Source organism: Polypterus senegalus, chromosome 1, assembly GCF_016835505.1.
Source record: "Polypterus senegalus isolate Bchr_013 chromosome 1, ASM1683550v1, whole genome shotgun sequence".
NCBI classification, from domain to species: domain Eukaryota; kingdom Metazoa; phylum Chordata; class Cladistia; order Polypteriformes; family Polypteridae; genus Polypterus; species Polypterus senegalus.
The window spans coordinates 50589828-50603869 of NC_053154.1; the positions used below are offsets into that span (position 1 = coordinate 50589828).

Genomic DNA, 14042 nt, shown 5'->3' on the forward strand with positions numbered 1-14042 from the left:
TGAGATCACACAATAAGCAAGGTAAGTTTCTACCTCACATGAATGTCAGTATCAGCAAAACATTGAATATAGCTTCCTCAAGTACTACATAGATATATAAAAAAAAGAATGTCTGCCAAGAACACACCCCTAACACAGTTTCCTCTGTAGTGTTACCGACAGCATGAAGAACAACTATTACATGCAAAATGCACAGTTTTGTCTATTCAATATATTTATTAATTAAATCTTGCTGATTCGGTAGTCAATTTTAATTTAATTTGTACTAAACAGACAAAATGGTTAGTATGCTGAATCAGTGATTAGCATTTGCAAGCTTAAAAGCACGGATGTTCGATTACTTGCCAGTTCTAACCAGGGAGTGTCAGATTGTGCATGAGTGTGTGCTGTGACGGACTGATGAAACATTCAGAATTGGTCAAAAACTTACAGTAATGCTGTCCCAACTATGTAATGGAAAAACTAACTCCTTTAAATTTAAGGATGGTTGGAAAGACAAAGTAACAATTTAGGTACTGTAAAAACACATCTATTACTCATTTATTTTCCTGTAACAAGCCCTTAACAAAGGTCTCTTTTAGTCTTCAAAACACATCAGTAGAAACGCTATTCATCTCTGTGAAGTGTGGCATATTGACATGATGGTAAATGTATTTGTTAATATGAAAGATTCACAGGCCTTATACCAAGTATATAATATCAAGAGAAATGTGTCTCAGGTAAGCCACTTAAGACCACTCCAAGGCGAAGTTTTCTTAATAGGTCACACAGTAGAGATGAATAAACATTTTAGTTATGCTCTGTAATTGTTACGTAGACCAAAAGAAATGTATGTTAATGTCCTGTTACATAATAGTATATGAGTAACAGATGCATTTTTGGAGTGCCTAAATTAAAGTGTCACCAGTTACAAATTTAGAATAAAACAGAAAATGTTTAGAAGACAACTCATTCAGTAACACATTTTTAACGCCATCCTTCAGCTACAGCACCTTTGTGTAAATAGCATCTATCAGCAGAATTAACTGAGGGGAAGCTCCAAATCTGGATGGGGCACCAATCCACAAGTCACATTTATGCTCCTGCGTAGCCCGCGTTTGTCTAACTAGAAGCATATATTTTTGGATGCGGGCGGAAATTAAAGAACCCAGAAACACGCGTAAATATACAATCTACATTCAAACCATGATCATGTGTGAAACAAACCTATGAAATTGGTGCAGAGTTTGCCACTGTGTCAGCTTACCCATGTAAAAATACAGTTTACACATTTCTACTCTCCATGCTGAAAGGTAACACACTTACCAACATTTCCTTCTCTGTGATTTCAGAAAAACTTGAACCAAGGGCTTTTGGTTGTGTAAAACTTTCCACAGATACACGTGCCACAGTTTCCTCTTTTCTAGATTCACAATCTTTTTTTAAGTCATCAAGTTCCTGTAGCAGTCTTTCTCTATCATGCTGCAAACTGGCCATTGATTTAGAAAAGGCCAATATTTGCCGGTTAAGAGACTCATTTTGAGATACAAGTATTTGGATTTCATTATCCTTGTCTGCAGCTGATTTGCACAGGTCCCCAATTTGGCTTATCAGCTGGCTGTTTGTACTTTTATTTTCAAATGCAGAAAGCTTCAGATTTAAAGCAGCATTTTCCTTTTCTAAACCTCTAACCTGAGATGTCAGATCTTTGTTGTTAAATTCTTGTTTGCTTACATTTGCTAATGCCAATTTAAGTTCCTCATCATACTTGGCTTGCAAAATTTTGAAATCTTCAATGAGTCTGTCTCTGTCATTCTGTAAAGCCCCCATTGCTTTTCCAAAAGCTTCATTTTGTGATTTAAGCAGCTTGTTTTCAGTTTTGCACTGTGCAAGAGTCTCTTCGGTCTGTGCCAAATCATTTGCCAGATCTACAACTCTGGCCTCGGCTGTTTCCATCCTTTTCCTTAAAACCTCCACATCCCGTTCAAAAGCAGCAATCTTGTTAATACAGTCTGCTTCACACTCAGCTATTTTCTTGTCAGTTTCCTTCTCAATTTGGACAATGTCATTTTCTAGCTGTCTAATGGTTGACATATTGATATTCATTTCTTCTTTTAGGCGCTTGCATTCTGTTGTTTTAGCAGAAACTTCTTCCTGCAGGTCAATAATCATTTTGGCCTCCTTCATATCAGATTTCTCTTGCTGCATAGTTGAAATAATTCCCTGAAGGTCCTGCACCTGAGATTTTAATTTTTCATTCTCCATCTTTAATTTATTCACACTTTCAACTGTTTGCTGAAGTTCCTGCTGGACATCCTGTTGCCGCTTTCCCAGAAATGACTTCTCATTTTCTAGGTTTTTTATAGAGTCCAGCTGTTTCTGTAAAAGCTCTTTTAGCTGGTTGTCCTTTAGTGATAACACCTGGTTAAGGTCTTCTCTGTACCTTATCAGATGTGCTTTAAGCATGGCATTTTCTGAATGGAGATCATCCATATCATGAAGAAGAGAGTTTATTTTTCTTTTCATCTGTGCATTTTCAATTGCTTCCTCTTCAATTAAACTTCTACTGTCAACAGAAACAAGCTCATACTGCTCCTTCAACTTCTTGTACTCTGATAAAATGCAGTCTCTGTCATTCTGTAATGACATCATTGCATTCTTTAAACTTTCCACATTTACAGCCATTTGATCTTTCTCCTGTACTGATTTCTCTGCCTTTATTTGAAGGCTTTTTAATTTGTTCTCCAGATCTCTAAATTCTTCTTGTCTCTGTTCCTTCTCATCGTACAATCTTTTGAGCCTTTCCTCGTAAGTCACAACCTGCAATCTATGATGATTCTGTATTTGCTCTAAATAACCAGATAACTCCACATTTCGTGAGGAAAGTAGCATGGAGATTTCTGCATCTTTGTTCCCAAGCAGTGATCTTAGCTGTAAACTAATGCCTTGATGCTTTTCAAGGTCTATTTGTAATCTATCACTTTGTGCATGCAGTTTTTGGAGGTTAGCTTCACTGTCAAAAAACTTATTTTCCATCATTTGAAGATTTGCCTCCAAATTAGCTATTTTGTGTTCACTCTGAGCAAGCTGTTGAGCTATTAAATTCTTCGCTTTTTCTAGTTTTTCATTAAGGGATTTTTCTTTTTCCAAGTTCTTTTTCAACTCTTCAGCTAGTTGTTTAAGTCCGGCAGATGATGCTTTATACTTGCTATCTGGTGCACTGCTGGTAGCTTCCAGATCTGTGAAGTTATTTCTCATTTCCTTAATCTGAGCATCTTTCAATTGAGTACTGTCTCTTAGCTTTTGCACAGTGTTTGTAAGATCTAGCAGCTGTTTATCTTTGTCTTGAATTACTTTTTGAAATTTAATCTCCCACTGCTTAAGGTCCTCTGCTTTGCCTTCACCACTTTGAAAAGTGGTCCAACTCTGAGAAACAGCAGCTAGATTGGCTATAGTCTTTGCCAATTCACTTTCAAGTTTCTTAATGATAATAGTTTTATCTTCACTATCTCTTTTTAATTTAGAAATGTCCTCTTTAGCCTTGCTCATCTCCTTCTCACGGTCTTTGTTAATCTGCTTTTCTCTTTCATAACCAACCTTTTGTTCTTCTATGACCTTTTCTAGCTCCCTCTGTCTGTTGCTGAACTGTTGTTCTGCCTCCAGACTTTTCTGTTCAAGCATGTCTTTCAATCTTGAATTTTCAGCTTCAACTTTTTCATAATCTTTTTTGCTTTGGTACAATAATTCTTTAAATGAAACAATTTCTTTCTTTATCTCTGAAACCTTTTCAGTCTTCATCGTTAGTTCATTTTCCATTGTGTTACGTTCAGACTGAGATATTTTAACAGACCTTTCCAAATCTAGTATCAATTCCTGATATTTTATGCAGTCTTTTTGCAGTTGGTTTAGTTCCTGATGTTTTTCTCGTAGAAGCTCTTGGAGGTCCCTAGTCACATTTTTCGTGTCTTCACTTCCTCTCTGAGCCGCCTTGAGTTTATTTTCAAACACTTTCATGAGTTTTACTTGCTCTTCATCTTTCTCTCTAATTACATTGCACTTTTCTTCCTTAACCTCACTTAACTGACTGGAAAGGAATTTGTTTTGACTTTCCAGTTTACTGACTATATCATGAAACTGGTAAATCTTTTCAGAGTTTTCATGCAAATTTGTTTCCAAAAAATCATTCTTAGTTTTTACTTTATGGTACATTTCCTGCAAATTTTCAAGTTCCTCCTGTAACAGTATTTTATCATCCTCTAAAATCTTTACCTTCTCATTGAGGTTAATGGCCTCCTGCTGACTGCTATTGATGTTACATTGCAGCTGTTCAACACACTTCACTTTTTTTCCTATTTCTTCCTTATAGTTTGTTTCTAATTCAGTATATTTATTTGAAAGAATGTTCTTTTCATTCTCCAAACCTTCAATTGTTTTAGCTTGGGCTGCAATCTCATTTTTCTGGGATTGAATTTCTGCATTTAACAAATCTTTTGACTGAATTGCCTCACATAGTCTACTCTGTAAGTCGTCTTCACTTTGGTTCTTTTCAGATTTAAGACTTTCCAATGCTCTAAGTGATGTATTAGTTTCTGTAGTAAGCTGTTGCACTTTTAAATCAAGCATCCTGCAGTTGTCTTTTAATACATTAAGGTCTTCTTTCAATTTTGAATTTTCAAGGCCAAGCTGCTCTATAGAACATTGCTGGCTTTTAACTATTTCTAGTTGCTCTTTTTTAAGTCTCTCATTACCTTCTTCCAAATCACAGATGCGTTGTTGGTTTAAGTCAGAAAGATTCCTTAGTTCTTTGTTTAACTTTTCTTTTTCTTCATTAGCCTGCTTAAGTCTCATTTCCAAGGCCTCATTCTCCATATCCACTTTGTACATGTTTGTCATCATCTCTTGTTTCTCCTTTCTGGCAGCTTCAGCCATTTGACTCATCTTACCCATTTCACTACTGATGTTTTCATAGGCTTGTAGCAGAGATTCATATTCTTGTTTCAACTCTGTATGTTTGGTCTTCCACTCTGATAATTCAAGAGCTTGAGAATCTTTTAAGGATTCCAATTGGCATGAAAAAGCCTGCTTCTGCTGGGTTATATTTTCAATTGTATATTTAAGACTTTCACATGCAGCATTTAGACTGTGATTTTCACTAAGGATTTTGACCATTTCTGCCTTCAATCTTTCTTTTTCATTAGTCAGGGAGACCTCCACCAACATCAAGTCTTTCAGTTTTTTATCCATATCAACAGCAGACTCCTGAAGACTAGACAATGTACTTAACACCTGTTCTTTTTCTGACAATAATGCCTGATTTTGATCTTTAAGAATCTTGTTCTCCTTCAGCAACTCTTTTCGGGATATTAAAGCAGCTTGAAGTTTTCTAGTGATTTGCTCATTCATTTTGCTTGCAATTTCTTGCTCTTCAGTTTTAACAGTATGAGTTGACTTAGCTGAATTCTGTTGCAGTTCATTAACTTCTCTCTTCAATCTTCCTTTTTCTTCTTCATGGATAGAAAATTCAAATTTCATTTGCATCTCTAGTGCTTCCTTTTGTGTGATGGTTTCTTTCAAAGATATTACAGCCATCTCTTTTTCTTTGAGTTCTACCTCAAGTCTATCAACTTCTGACTGCAGCAACTTAACTTTCTCAATATGCAAGTTTTGTACAGAATCCTGGTGGTATTTAGCTGCTTCTTCCTGTAGGGAATTTATCATTTTATTTAAGTCTGCTTTTACCTTCTCCAGGTGGTTCACTCTTTCTTCCAGCATACAAAGTTCTGTTCTAGAGCTCTCCAACTGACCCAATGCAGCCTCTTTTTCTTTCTGTTCGCTTTCAAGTTGTAATTTCATACTCTCAGCCTCTGTTTTACACTGCTGCCAAACACCTTCAAGCTTCTCTGCTTGAAATTGTAAATCTTCTTTTTCTTTATTAAACTGGCACTGCACATCCAAAAGAGAGGCTTTTAAACAAAGGGTCTCCTCTTTGAAATCGGCAATTAGAGATTGTGCTTCAGAAAGCTGTCCCCTCAACTCCTCATTTTCTTTTAACAGCATGTCATTGCTAGATCTTAAAGTTTCCAACCGTGTGTCATTATCTCTGTTTGTGCTAGTGAGCTCAATTTTCAAGCCTTCAGTTACATCTTGTGCTTTTCTTAGCTGTGTTTGCAATTCAGCGCACTTATCAAGAAGTGCTTGCTCTTCCAGTGTGTGCTCCTGTTGGGTACTGTCAATAACACTTTGCAGATTTTTCAGTTGTTCATCTTTCTGGGAAAGACTTAGACTGGCAGTGTTTAACTTTGACTTGACCTCTTTTAGCTCTAAGCCAAGGTCTTTGCAATTATTTTCAAGTGTTTTGAGTGATTTATCTTTATCTGCGATGGTACAGGTTAAAGTAGTGATTTCATTTTGGAGAAATTCCACTTCATCTTGCTGTTGCAAAGCACTCAGCATTTTATTCTCTTGTTCTTTTAATTGGTCTTTCAAATCTTGTAAAGTCTTCTCCTTGTCTTCAAGCAGAACAGTAATAGAGTTCAGCTGTCTCTGCAAGCCTTCTATGATACCTCTGTTGCTTTCAAATTCTTTAATCTTACAATTATAGTCTTGGTGCATAGAGCTAAGTTCATCTTTGGCTTTTTGCAGCTCTTCAGTCTTCTCTGAATGTTGTAATTCAAGTCTCTTAATAGTTTCTTGCAGCTGGGTTAGCTCCTGTTTATGCTTCTTATCCTTCTCCTGACTTTTCTTCAAAGTTTCCCGTCTAGCTAAGAGAGCAGCATGAAGCTTCTTTTCCAAAACCTCTTTTTCTTTCTCAAGTAAAGTTTTACTTCCAGATGCCTCATTTTCAGATTTCTTTATAACAGCAGCAGACATTTCTTCTTTTTGGATCTCCTCTTTCTTCACATCGATCTGGACGTATGCATGTTCTGTTATGTGCTCAGAAGACTCCTTTTCAAACCCAGCCTCATTTTCTTTTAGAGTGATCTTGACATTCTCAATAACTGCATATTTTTCCTTTGCTATATGAAAAGAGTGATCAAGCTGAGACTCACTTTCAAACATCTGACTTTTGAGATCATGCAGTTCCTTTTCTAGCAGATTAACACATGACTGTTTGTCAATTATGGCTTGGGATAATTCAGTGACATCTCTCTCCTTTTCAATAAGCTGCTGTTTTAAATGTGCAATTTGAGATTCATGTTCCTTAAAAATGCTCTGAGTCTGTAATGTCTTGGAGGATATCTCATGGAATGAACTTTGCACGTCTTCACATTCTTTAAGTTTATTAAAATCAGCCTGGCTTTTGCTCTCTATGTCACCCATCTTCTTTAACAATTCTTTCCTAGCCAACAAAGCAGCCTGAAGTTTCTTTTTCATTGTATCTCTTTCCTTGACAAGAGCTTCACACCGACTGTGCAATTCCTCCTTTTCATCAAGTAGGTCTTTCTTTTCTGCATTATGTGACTCAATAAGTGCTTCATAAGTTGACAAACGCTTCTCCAGTTCTTTGTGTTGTTCATAAAGGCTCTGAAGTTCTTGGGTGGGGCCGAAATATTTCTTTTCAAGGTCTTGCAGTTTTGCAGTTAACTGTGTTTTTTCTTCAGTATGTTTAATAACTTCATTGGATATGGACTCCATGAGTTGGGCAACTGAGAAATCTTTTTCTCTTAGCTGAATACTAAGTGAAGACAGCAGTTCTTTTTGTTGATTTAATTGCATAGTTTGAGACTGAATTTGCTCCTCTTTTTTCTGAATTTCCAAAGCTAACTGTGTTTTTTCTTTAACTGTAATGTTAAGGTTTTCATGGGAAATTTTTATTTCTTCTTGAGCATTGTTTAACTGCTCCTGCATCAGTGAGACTTGATGCCTTGCATCCTGCACATCTCTTTCTCTATCCAACAACTCTGACAACTTACTCTTCAATAACAGATTATTTTTATCCAGTTCTTCTATCAAAGATTCCTTTTCAGTAAGAAGCTGGCTCTTTAGCTGCTTAATTTCTGCTTGCAGAGAAAATCTTTCTTCTTCTAATACTAACAATTTGTTTGACAAAGATTGACTAACTTCAGAAAGGTCTTGCTGGCTTAATACCTTCTCTGCCTTTAATTTCTCAACTTCCTTTTCCCTCTCAGAGAGAACCTGCTCGATTTCTGCATATTGTTCATCTTTCTTCTTAATGTCTGCAACCATTGTATCTATTGTGTTTTGGCAATGAGCAATCTGTTGACTAAGATTCAAATTGCTCACATTACTTTCAGCTAGCTGATCTATTTTAACCTTCAGCGAAGAGGACAGCTCAACATCTTTTTCAAGCAATTCATCTAGATCTTTCTGAAGGGCTTGTATTTTAACATCTTTCACTTTCATTTCATTTTCTGCTGTTCTCAATTGCTCAGCTAGTATGCAATAGCGATGATTTTCTCTATCTAGGTCAGCTAACCATTCTTTCTCAGAATCCACTAGGGTATGTTCTACTTTTTGGATTTCTAATTTCAGCTCTGCAATTTCTTCATCTTTTACACTAACCTGCTTTTGAAGCTCTTGGTGTACAATCTTCTGCTGTGACTCTACTTCTTTCATCAAATCTTCCTTTTTTGCACTTAAAATCTGAAACTTATCTTCCATTTCTCTTATCTGGTTCTTGAATTGAGTCTCCAAATCTGCTCTATCTGCAGCCAACTTGTTTACTTCCTGCTGAAAAAGGGTGTTTTTATTGATTGCTAACTCCAGTTGCTGTTTCAGATTAGCACTGCTTTCATTTAAACTCTTAATTTGTGTGTTTTGGTGGTCTAGCTGTTCACAGTGCTCTGTACATTTATTACTAAGGAAAGTTATATCATGTTCTTTTTGCTCCACAACCTGAGTTAATAAATTAATTTGTGCACCATTTTGTTGAAGATCTGTTTTCAGTGCTTCAATTTCTGCAACCAAAGCATTACACTTTGTTTGATTTGAAGAACTCACAGCATCTTTTTCTTGAAGAAGATTTGAATATGCAGCAGAACTACTCTCTAGCTCAGCTCTGAGGCAACTAATTTCGTTTTTTAGAGCACTGGATTCATTTTCAGCTGTTTTGATAATGTTGTCCTTCTGGAAAATTAAACTGTCCAGGGCAGAAACTTCTTCAGTCTTGTGTAAAAGAGACGTGCTAATATCCTGAAGTTGTTTAGATTGCAATGCATATTGTTCCTGTAGTTCCAACAGGGACCTTTGCTTTTCACTTAATAAATCTGTCATCCTCTGTGAGTCACAGATTTGCTTTTCTAACTGGTTTTGTAAATCAGCTAAGGACTCTGTGCTCTGCACCAGCTGAGATTTAAACAATGTTGCTTCCTCTTCCTTTTCTTTAAGAAATTGTACCATCCTTGTCTGCTCCGAAAGAGAAATTTCCTTCTCCGTGACTAACTCTTTAAAGCTACTTAATTCAAGACTCTGGATTTCCAGCTTCTCAGCTAGTTTTGATGTAGCCTCTTGTGCATTTGAAAGCTGTTCCTTAAGACTATCACATTCCAGTCCTTTATCTCGGAGTTTTGAATTTAGATCCTCAATTTGAAGCTTAGCAGTTTCTTTATCTTGAACTAGACTTAATTCCTTATCCTCACTTGTTTTTCTGAGTGTTCCCAGTTCTGCTGTAACACTGTCTACTTGCTGTCTAAGTTGCGCCACCAAATCTTCCAGATCGGAAAACTGAGCTTTTAAACTAATGTAGCTATCAACTTTTTGTTTTAAAAGGGAATCCTTTTCTGTTATAATACTTTCTAACTGCTTTATATTTTCAGCCATATTTATTGACTGACCTTGGAGGCTGGATATCATTTCCATGTTTACACTCATTTCTGACCTGAGAACATTGCATTCCTCTGTTTTATCTTGCAGAAGTTTAATTTCTTTTTCTTGGCGGGCTATTGTCTGCATGTGCTCTTGCAAAGTTTGTTCTTTTTCACATACTTGAGCCTGGAGCTGAACAGCAACTTCCATATTTTCAGAGAACTGTTTTTTTTCTTCTACTGATGTAGTCTCTATCTGCTTAATAAACATTTCTTTTTGAGATAAGCATTCTTCTTTCTCTTGCACAGCCTTTAATAAAGTTTCTTTCTCAAAACTAACTTCTGCCAACTGTTTTTTCAATAAAGCTAAATTATCCTCTTGTTTAGAGATTTCCGCATTGAGTGCATTAAGTTCCCTTTCCTTTTGGGAAAATGTTAAAGCCATATCTTGCACATCCATTTTAAGCTTATCATTTTCTGTTCTTAGCGTCTGCATAACCATCTGAAGATCAGAACATTTAGCCTGGCTTACTTTTAGCTGTTCGTCTAATTTAGTGATGTCTGACATATATTTATTCACCGTCACTTTAAGCTCATCATTCTCAGTTTTCAGTTTGTCCGTATTTTCATTCATTACATCTATTTGCTGATTAAGTAAAGTAACAGTTTCACTTTTCTTTGTTATCTGATCCCACAACTTGTTACACTCTTCCGATTTATGTCTAAGAGCAGCTGCTTCTTCTTGAGCTTGTTCCTCAAGCCTTTTGATTTCATTCTTCAGATTCTCTGCCTCATTTTGCAATTTCAAAGCAATTTCCTTTTGATCATTTAAATGCTTCTGTAAAGTATCACATTCTAAAGCTTTGTCTTGAAGAGCCAAATCATTTTCAACCAAACCTGACTGTAAGGCTTTGTTTTGATCCTGAGCCATCAATTCAGTGTCCTGCAGCTGACAAAATCTCACTTGTAATAAATCAAATTCTGCAGTTTTATCCACTAACATTTTTTCCTTTTCAATAATGGAACATTTCAACTGTTCTATCTCGGATGTCAAACTCTGCAGATGATCTTCAAGATTTTTTGTCTTTTCCTGACTATCTGAAAGCAGCTTTGAAAGATGAACACATTCATTTGTTTTTTCCCCAACATTTTTTTCATTTTGCTCCACAAGAAAGAAAGATCAGACACCCTTAGGTCTAAAGCCTCTTTTTCTTTCTGCAATCCTGCAATAATTTGTTCATATTCAAATAACTGAGACACATTTGAATTCATCTTGACTTGCATTTCTTGGATGAGGCAACTCTGGCTCATGTTTAAAGTCCTGCATTCCATGGCTTCATTTTTATATTTTTCATTTTCACTTAAAGCTTCCTTTAGTTGATTCTGCCCATTTGCTTTGTCTTCAAGAATGCTGGCAACTCTCTCATTAATTTCATTCACAAGTTTAGCCTGTTCTAAAATTTCAACCTCTTTCTGCTCTGCGATGGCCTGCAAATGCTCTCTCTCATTCTTAAGAGCGCTTAATTCTGTATTCAGCCGAGAAACATCTTCCTGGAGCAACTTATAAGCCACATCCTTGCTTTGAAGTTCTTGATTGAGTTTGTTGTTTTTTTCTTCAGCGTCTCTTTCTACTTCTTTTAATCTGTTCCCATGTATAGTTTGCAGCTCATCGTTGATAGAAACCCTAATTTTATTTTCATTGTCTAATTGGTTGGCAAGTTGCTGAGTTATACTTTTAAGTTCTTCTTCTTTCTGCAGTAGATCAGATGTTAGCTGGTTGCATTTATCCTTATATGTTTTAAGCTCAACTTCCAAATTGCTCACCATTTCCTTCTTTTCCTCAAGTTGACTTCCAACACTTTTGTAAGCATTACTTGCTTCTTCCAGACGACTTCTCAAGCTTTCAGCTTCACTCTGATGTTGGTCATCTTTATCCTGTATCCTTTTAGAGTATAAAGTAATTTGCTCCTTTAAAGAAGCTATCTGAGCCTCACACTCTACAATATGGCCACTGTGAAGTCCATTTAACTTCTGAATTTCAGTTCGAAGGTTTTGTATAATTTCATTATTATCACGAGCTTGTTTTAATAGTTCTTCCACCTCTATACATTTACCCTCTTTTAGAGTTCTGGTTTCATTCAAATCAGTTTCCATCTTTTGCAATTGTTCCAAAAGTGCAGAGAGTTTGGAATTCACTGTTTGTTCATCTAAAGACTGTGTCTCTTTGATGATCTGCGCTTGCCTCTCTGCATTATTCAAAGCCGTTTCCATTTCTCCAATCTCCTCCTCTTTGTATCTGATTTGTTGTTTCAGCTGTAGAACCTGCTCAGAGTACTCACTCATGTTTGCAGTCAGAGACACAATTTCCTTTTCTTTCTCAGAAACCACATCTTTAAGGTTATCAATTTCTCTTTCACAGCTTTGAAGGTCATGAATAAGTTGAGACCGCTCTTCCAAATGGGTTGTGTTTAGTTTATCTAGTTCTTCATTAGTCTGATCAAGGTCTTGCTGAAGTTCTTCTAAAACAACTTCCTGTTTCTGACTCTAAAAAAAAAAAAATATAAGTGAAAAACAAAAAAAAAGTGATTACTGCTGCTTATTTGGCTCCAAATATTTGAATCAACTTTAAAAAATATATATTACATTTGTCATAAGAGGGGATTTACTTTGGGAAGAAATATTTCATAGTCACTAAAAAACCTAGAAACTAATATTCTGCAACTATTCCAATCTCTTTCCCTCTGCAACTATGCCATTTCTTTCACTGCAGTAAACATATTAAGTGTATTAGAACATTATAACGACAGAGTTGAACAAGGTGGGAAATCTTATTGATATAAAGTGAAACACAAAAATATAGTTATAGCACAGTAAATAGCTGTGAAAATGGACCAAACCCATATGTGAAAGAATCCTTTGAAGTGAACTAACATAGAGATAGCACAAGCTGGTGCAAGGCTGACATCTGAGTGCAAACAAACCATTTATCCTCACACTAATTTTAGCTTTATAAAACTCCAGATCAACTATACATTATTAGAATAATTTATTGATCTGTCTTTTAACTTTTCAAATCACTTCTATGATCAGTTTATTTGTACTTTTAAATGAGTAGACTGTATTGTCATTTGTAAAATGGACAGTTTCTTTTCTTAAACATTACTTTTCACAATGCAATTTGAGACAGATGTTTCTACCGCTGTTGCTCTGCTCTTGGATCTACTTTACAGTATTAACAAAATTTTAATCCATCCTCCAGTCCCCTGAAATTTAACATTTTATCCAAAGAGTCCTCTTATTTACTGCTGCTTATGCTAGAACTGTTAAGCATCCATTGGATCAAGCAAAACCCGGCTTTCTTTGCTCATTAAAAGAACTGGAAAGTAACTGCTGTAATTGTAACCTTCCTTTTGTTACCATAATTTCCATCTTTTAAGAAACCCTAGAAGAATCATAACTTCATGTTTTACAAATGTACCTCAAGCAAAAAGGTAAACCAATATTAATAAAATATGAAAAACAGCATGTACAGTACAAATATGCAAAATGCACCAAACATTTTAAACTTGCATTCAAATATACAGTATATGACATTTACACTTTTTGTTCTGAATATTCAAATCGAAATTCGAGGATAAACCGGCACCTCTAAAAGAAGGTTTTAATGTACAGATGTAAACACCATAAGAAGACTCTATTAGCAGAGTAAAATATACACTCATTTTAATTTTTTTATTATGGAAAAATCAAAAGATATGCAGTTCACATTAATAAATACATATATTGCTCTTTAAAAATAAAACCTGGTATGTCAATGAATTATACTGTATGTTAGCACAGAGTTAAATTTGGGATAAAAGAAAAAGAAACATGATTTCCATTTATTGTGGAACCCTATATTCACAGTAATAAGTAAAAAACTAAAGAGTACTTTAATTTGACTGAGAAAATGATCAGAGACACAAAGCAAATTCAAATCTTTACAAATTTAATATTTCAACAAATATACTGCTATGCTTACTTGTATTTCCTTTAAATTAAAAATATGCCACTTATTTGCACTGTGACCTTGAAGACATACTCAACCCAATTTATTCATGGGCTTGTACTACATACACTAAACATTAACCCTTAACTGTGCCCTAATTTCATAAAATTGTAATTCATTTCTTAACTATGTTTAGAGCACGTTTTCATAATGGCCACTACACCCATCTATTAGAAAATGTAACACTAGTTTCACATACAATTATTACAGGGTTCTCCCTTTAAAGACAGAAAATCTCAACAGTAATTTAT

At 35.5% G+C, this 14042-nt stretch overlaps 1 protein-coding gene across 1 annotated transcript in view; it reads right to left on the bottom strand.

The window, feature by feature from the left end:
* Positions 1 to 14042, bottom strand: part of LOC120523264 (golgin subfamily B member 1-like) — a 92078-nt gene that overhangs the window by 21942 nt on the left and 56094 nt on the right. Inside the window, exons 22-23 of the mRNA XM_039744472.1 lie at positions 10800 to 12287; positions 1306 to 10686 (exon numbers count right to left, since the gene is read on the bottom strand). Coding sequence (XP_039600406.1) covers positions 1306 to 10686; positions 10800 to 12287 — 10869 coding nt within the window. The remainder of the gene's footprint in view (positions 1 to 1305; positions 10687 to 10799; positions 12288 to 14042) is intronic.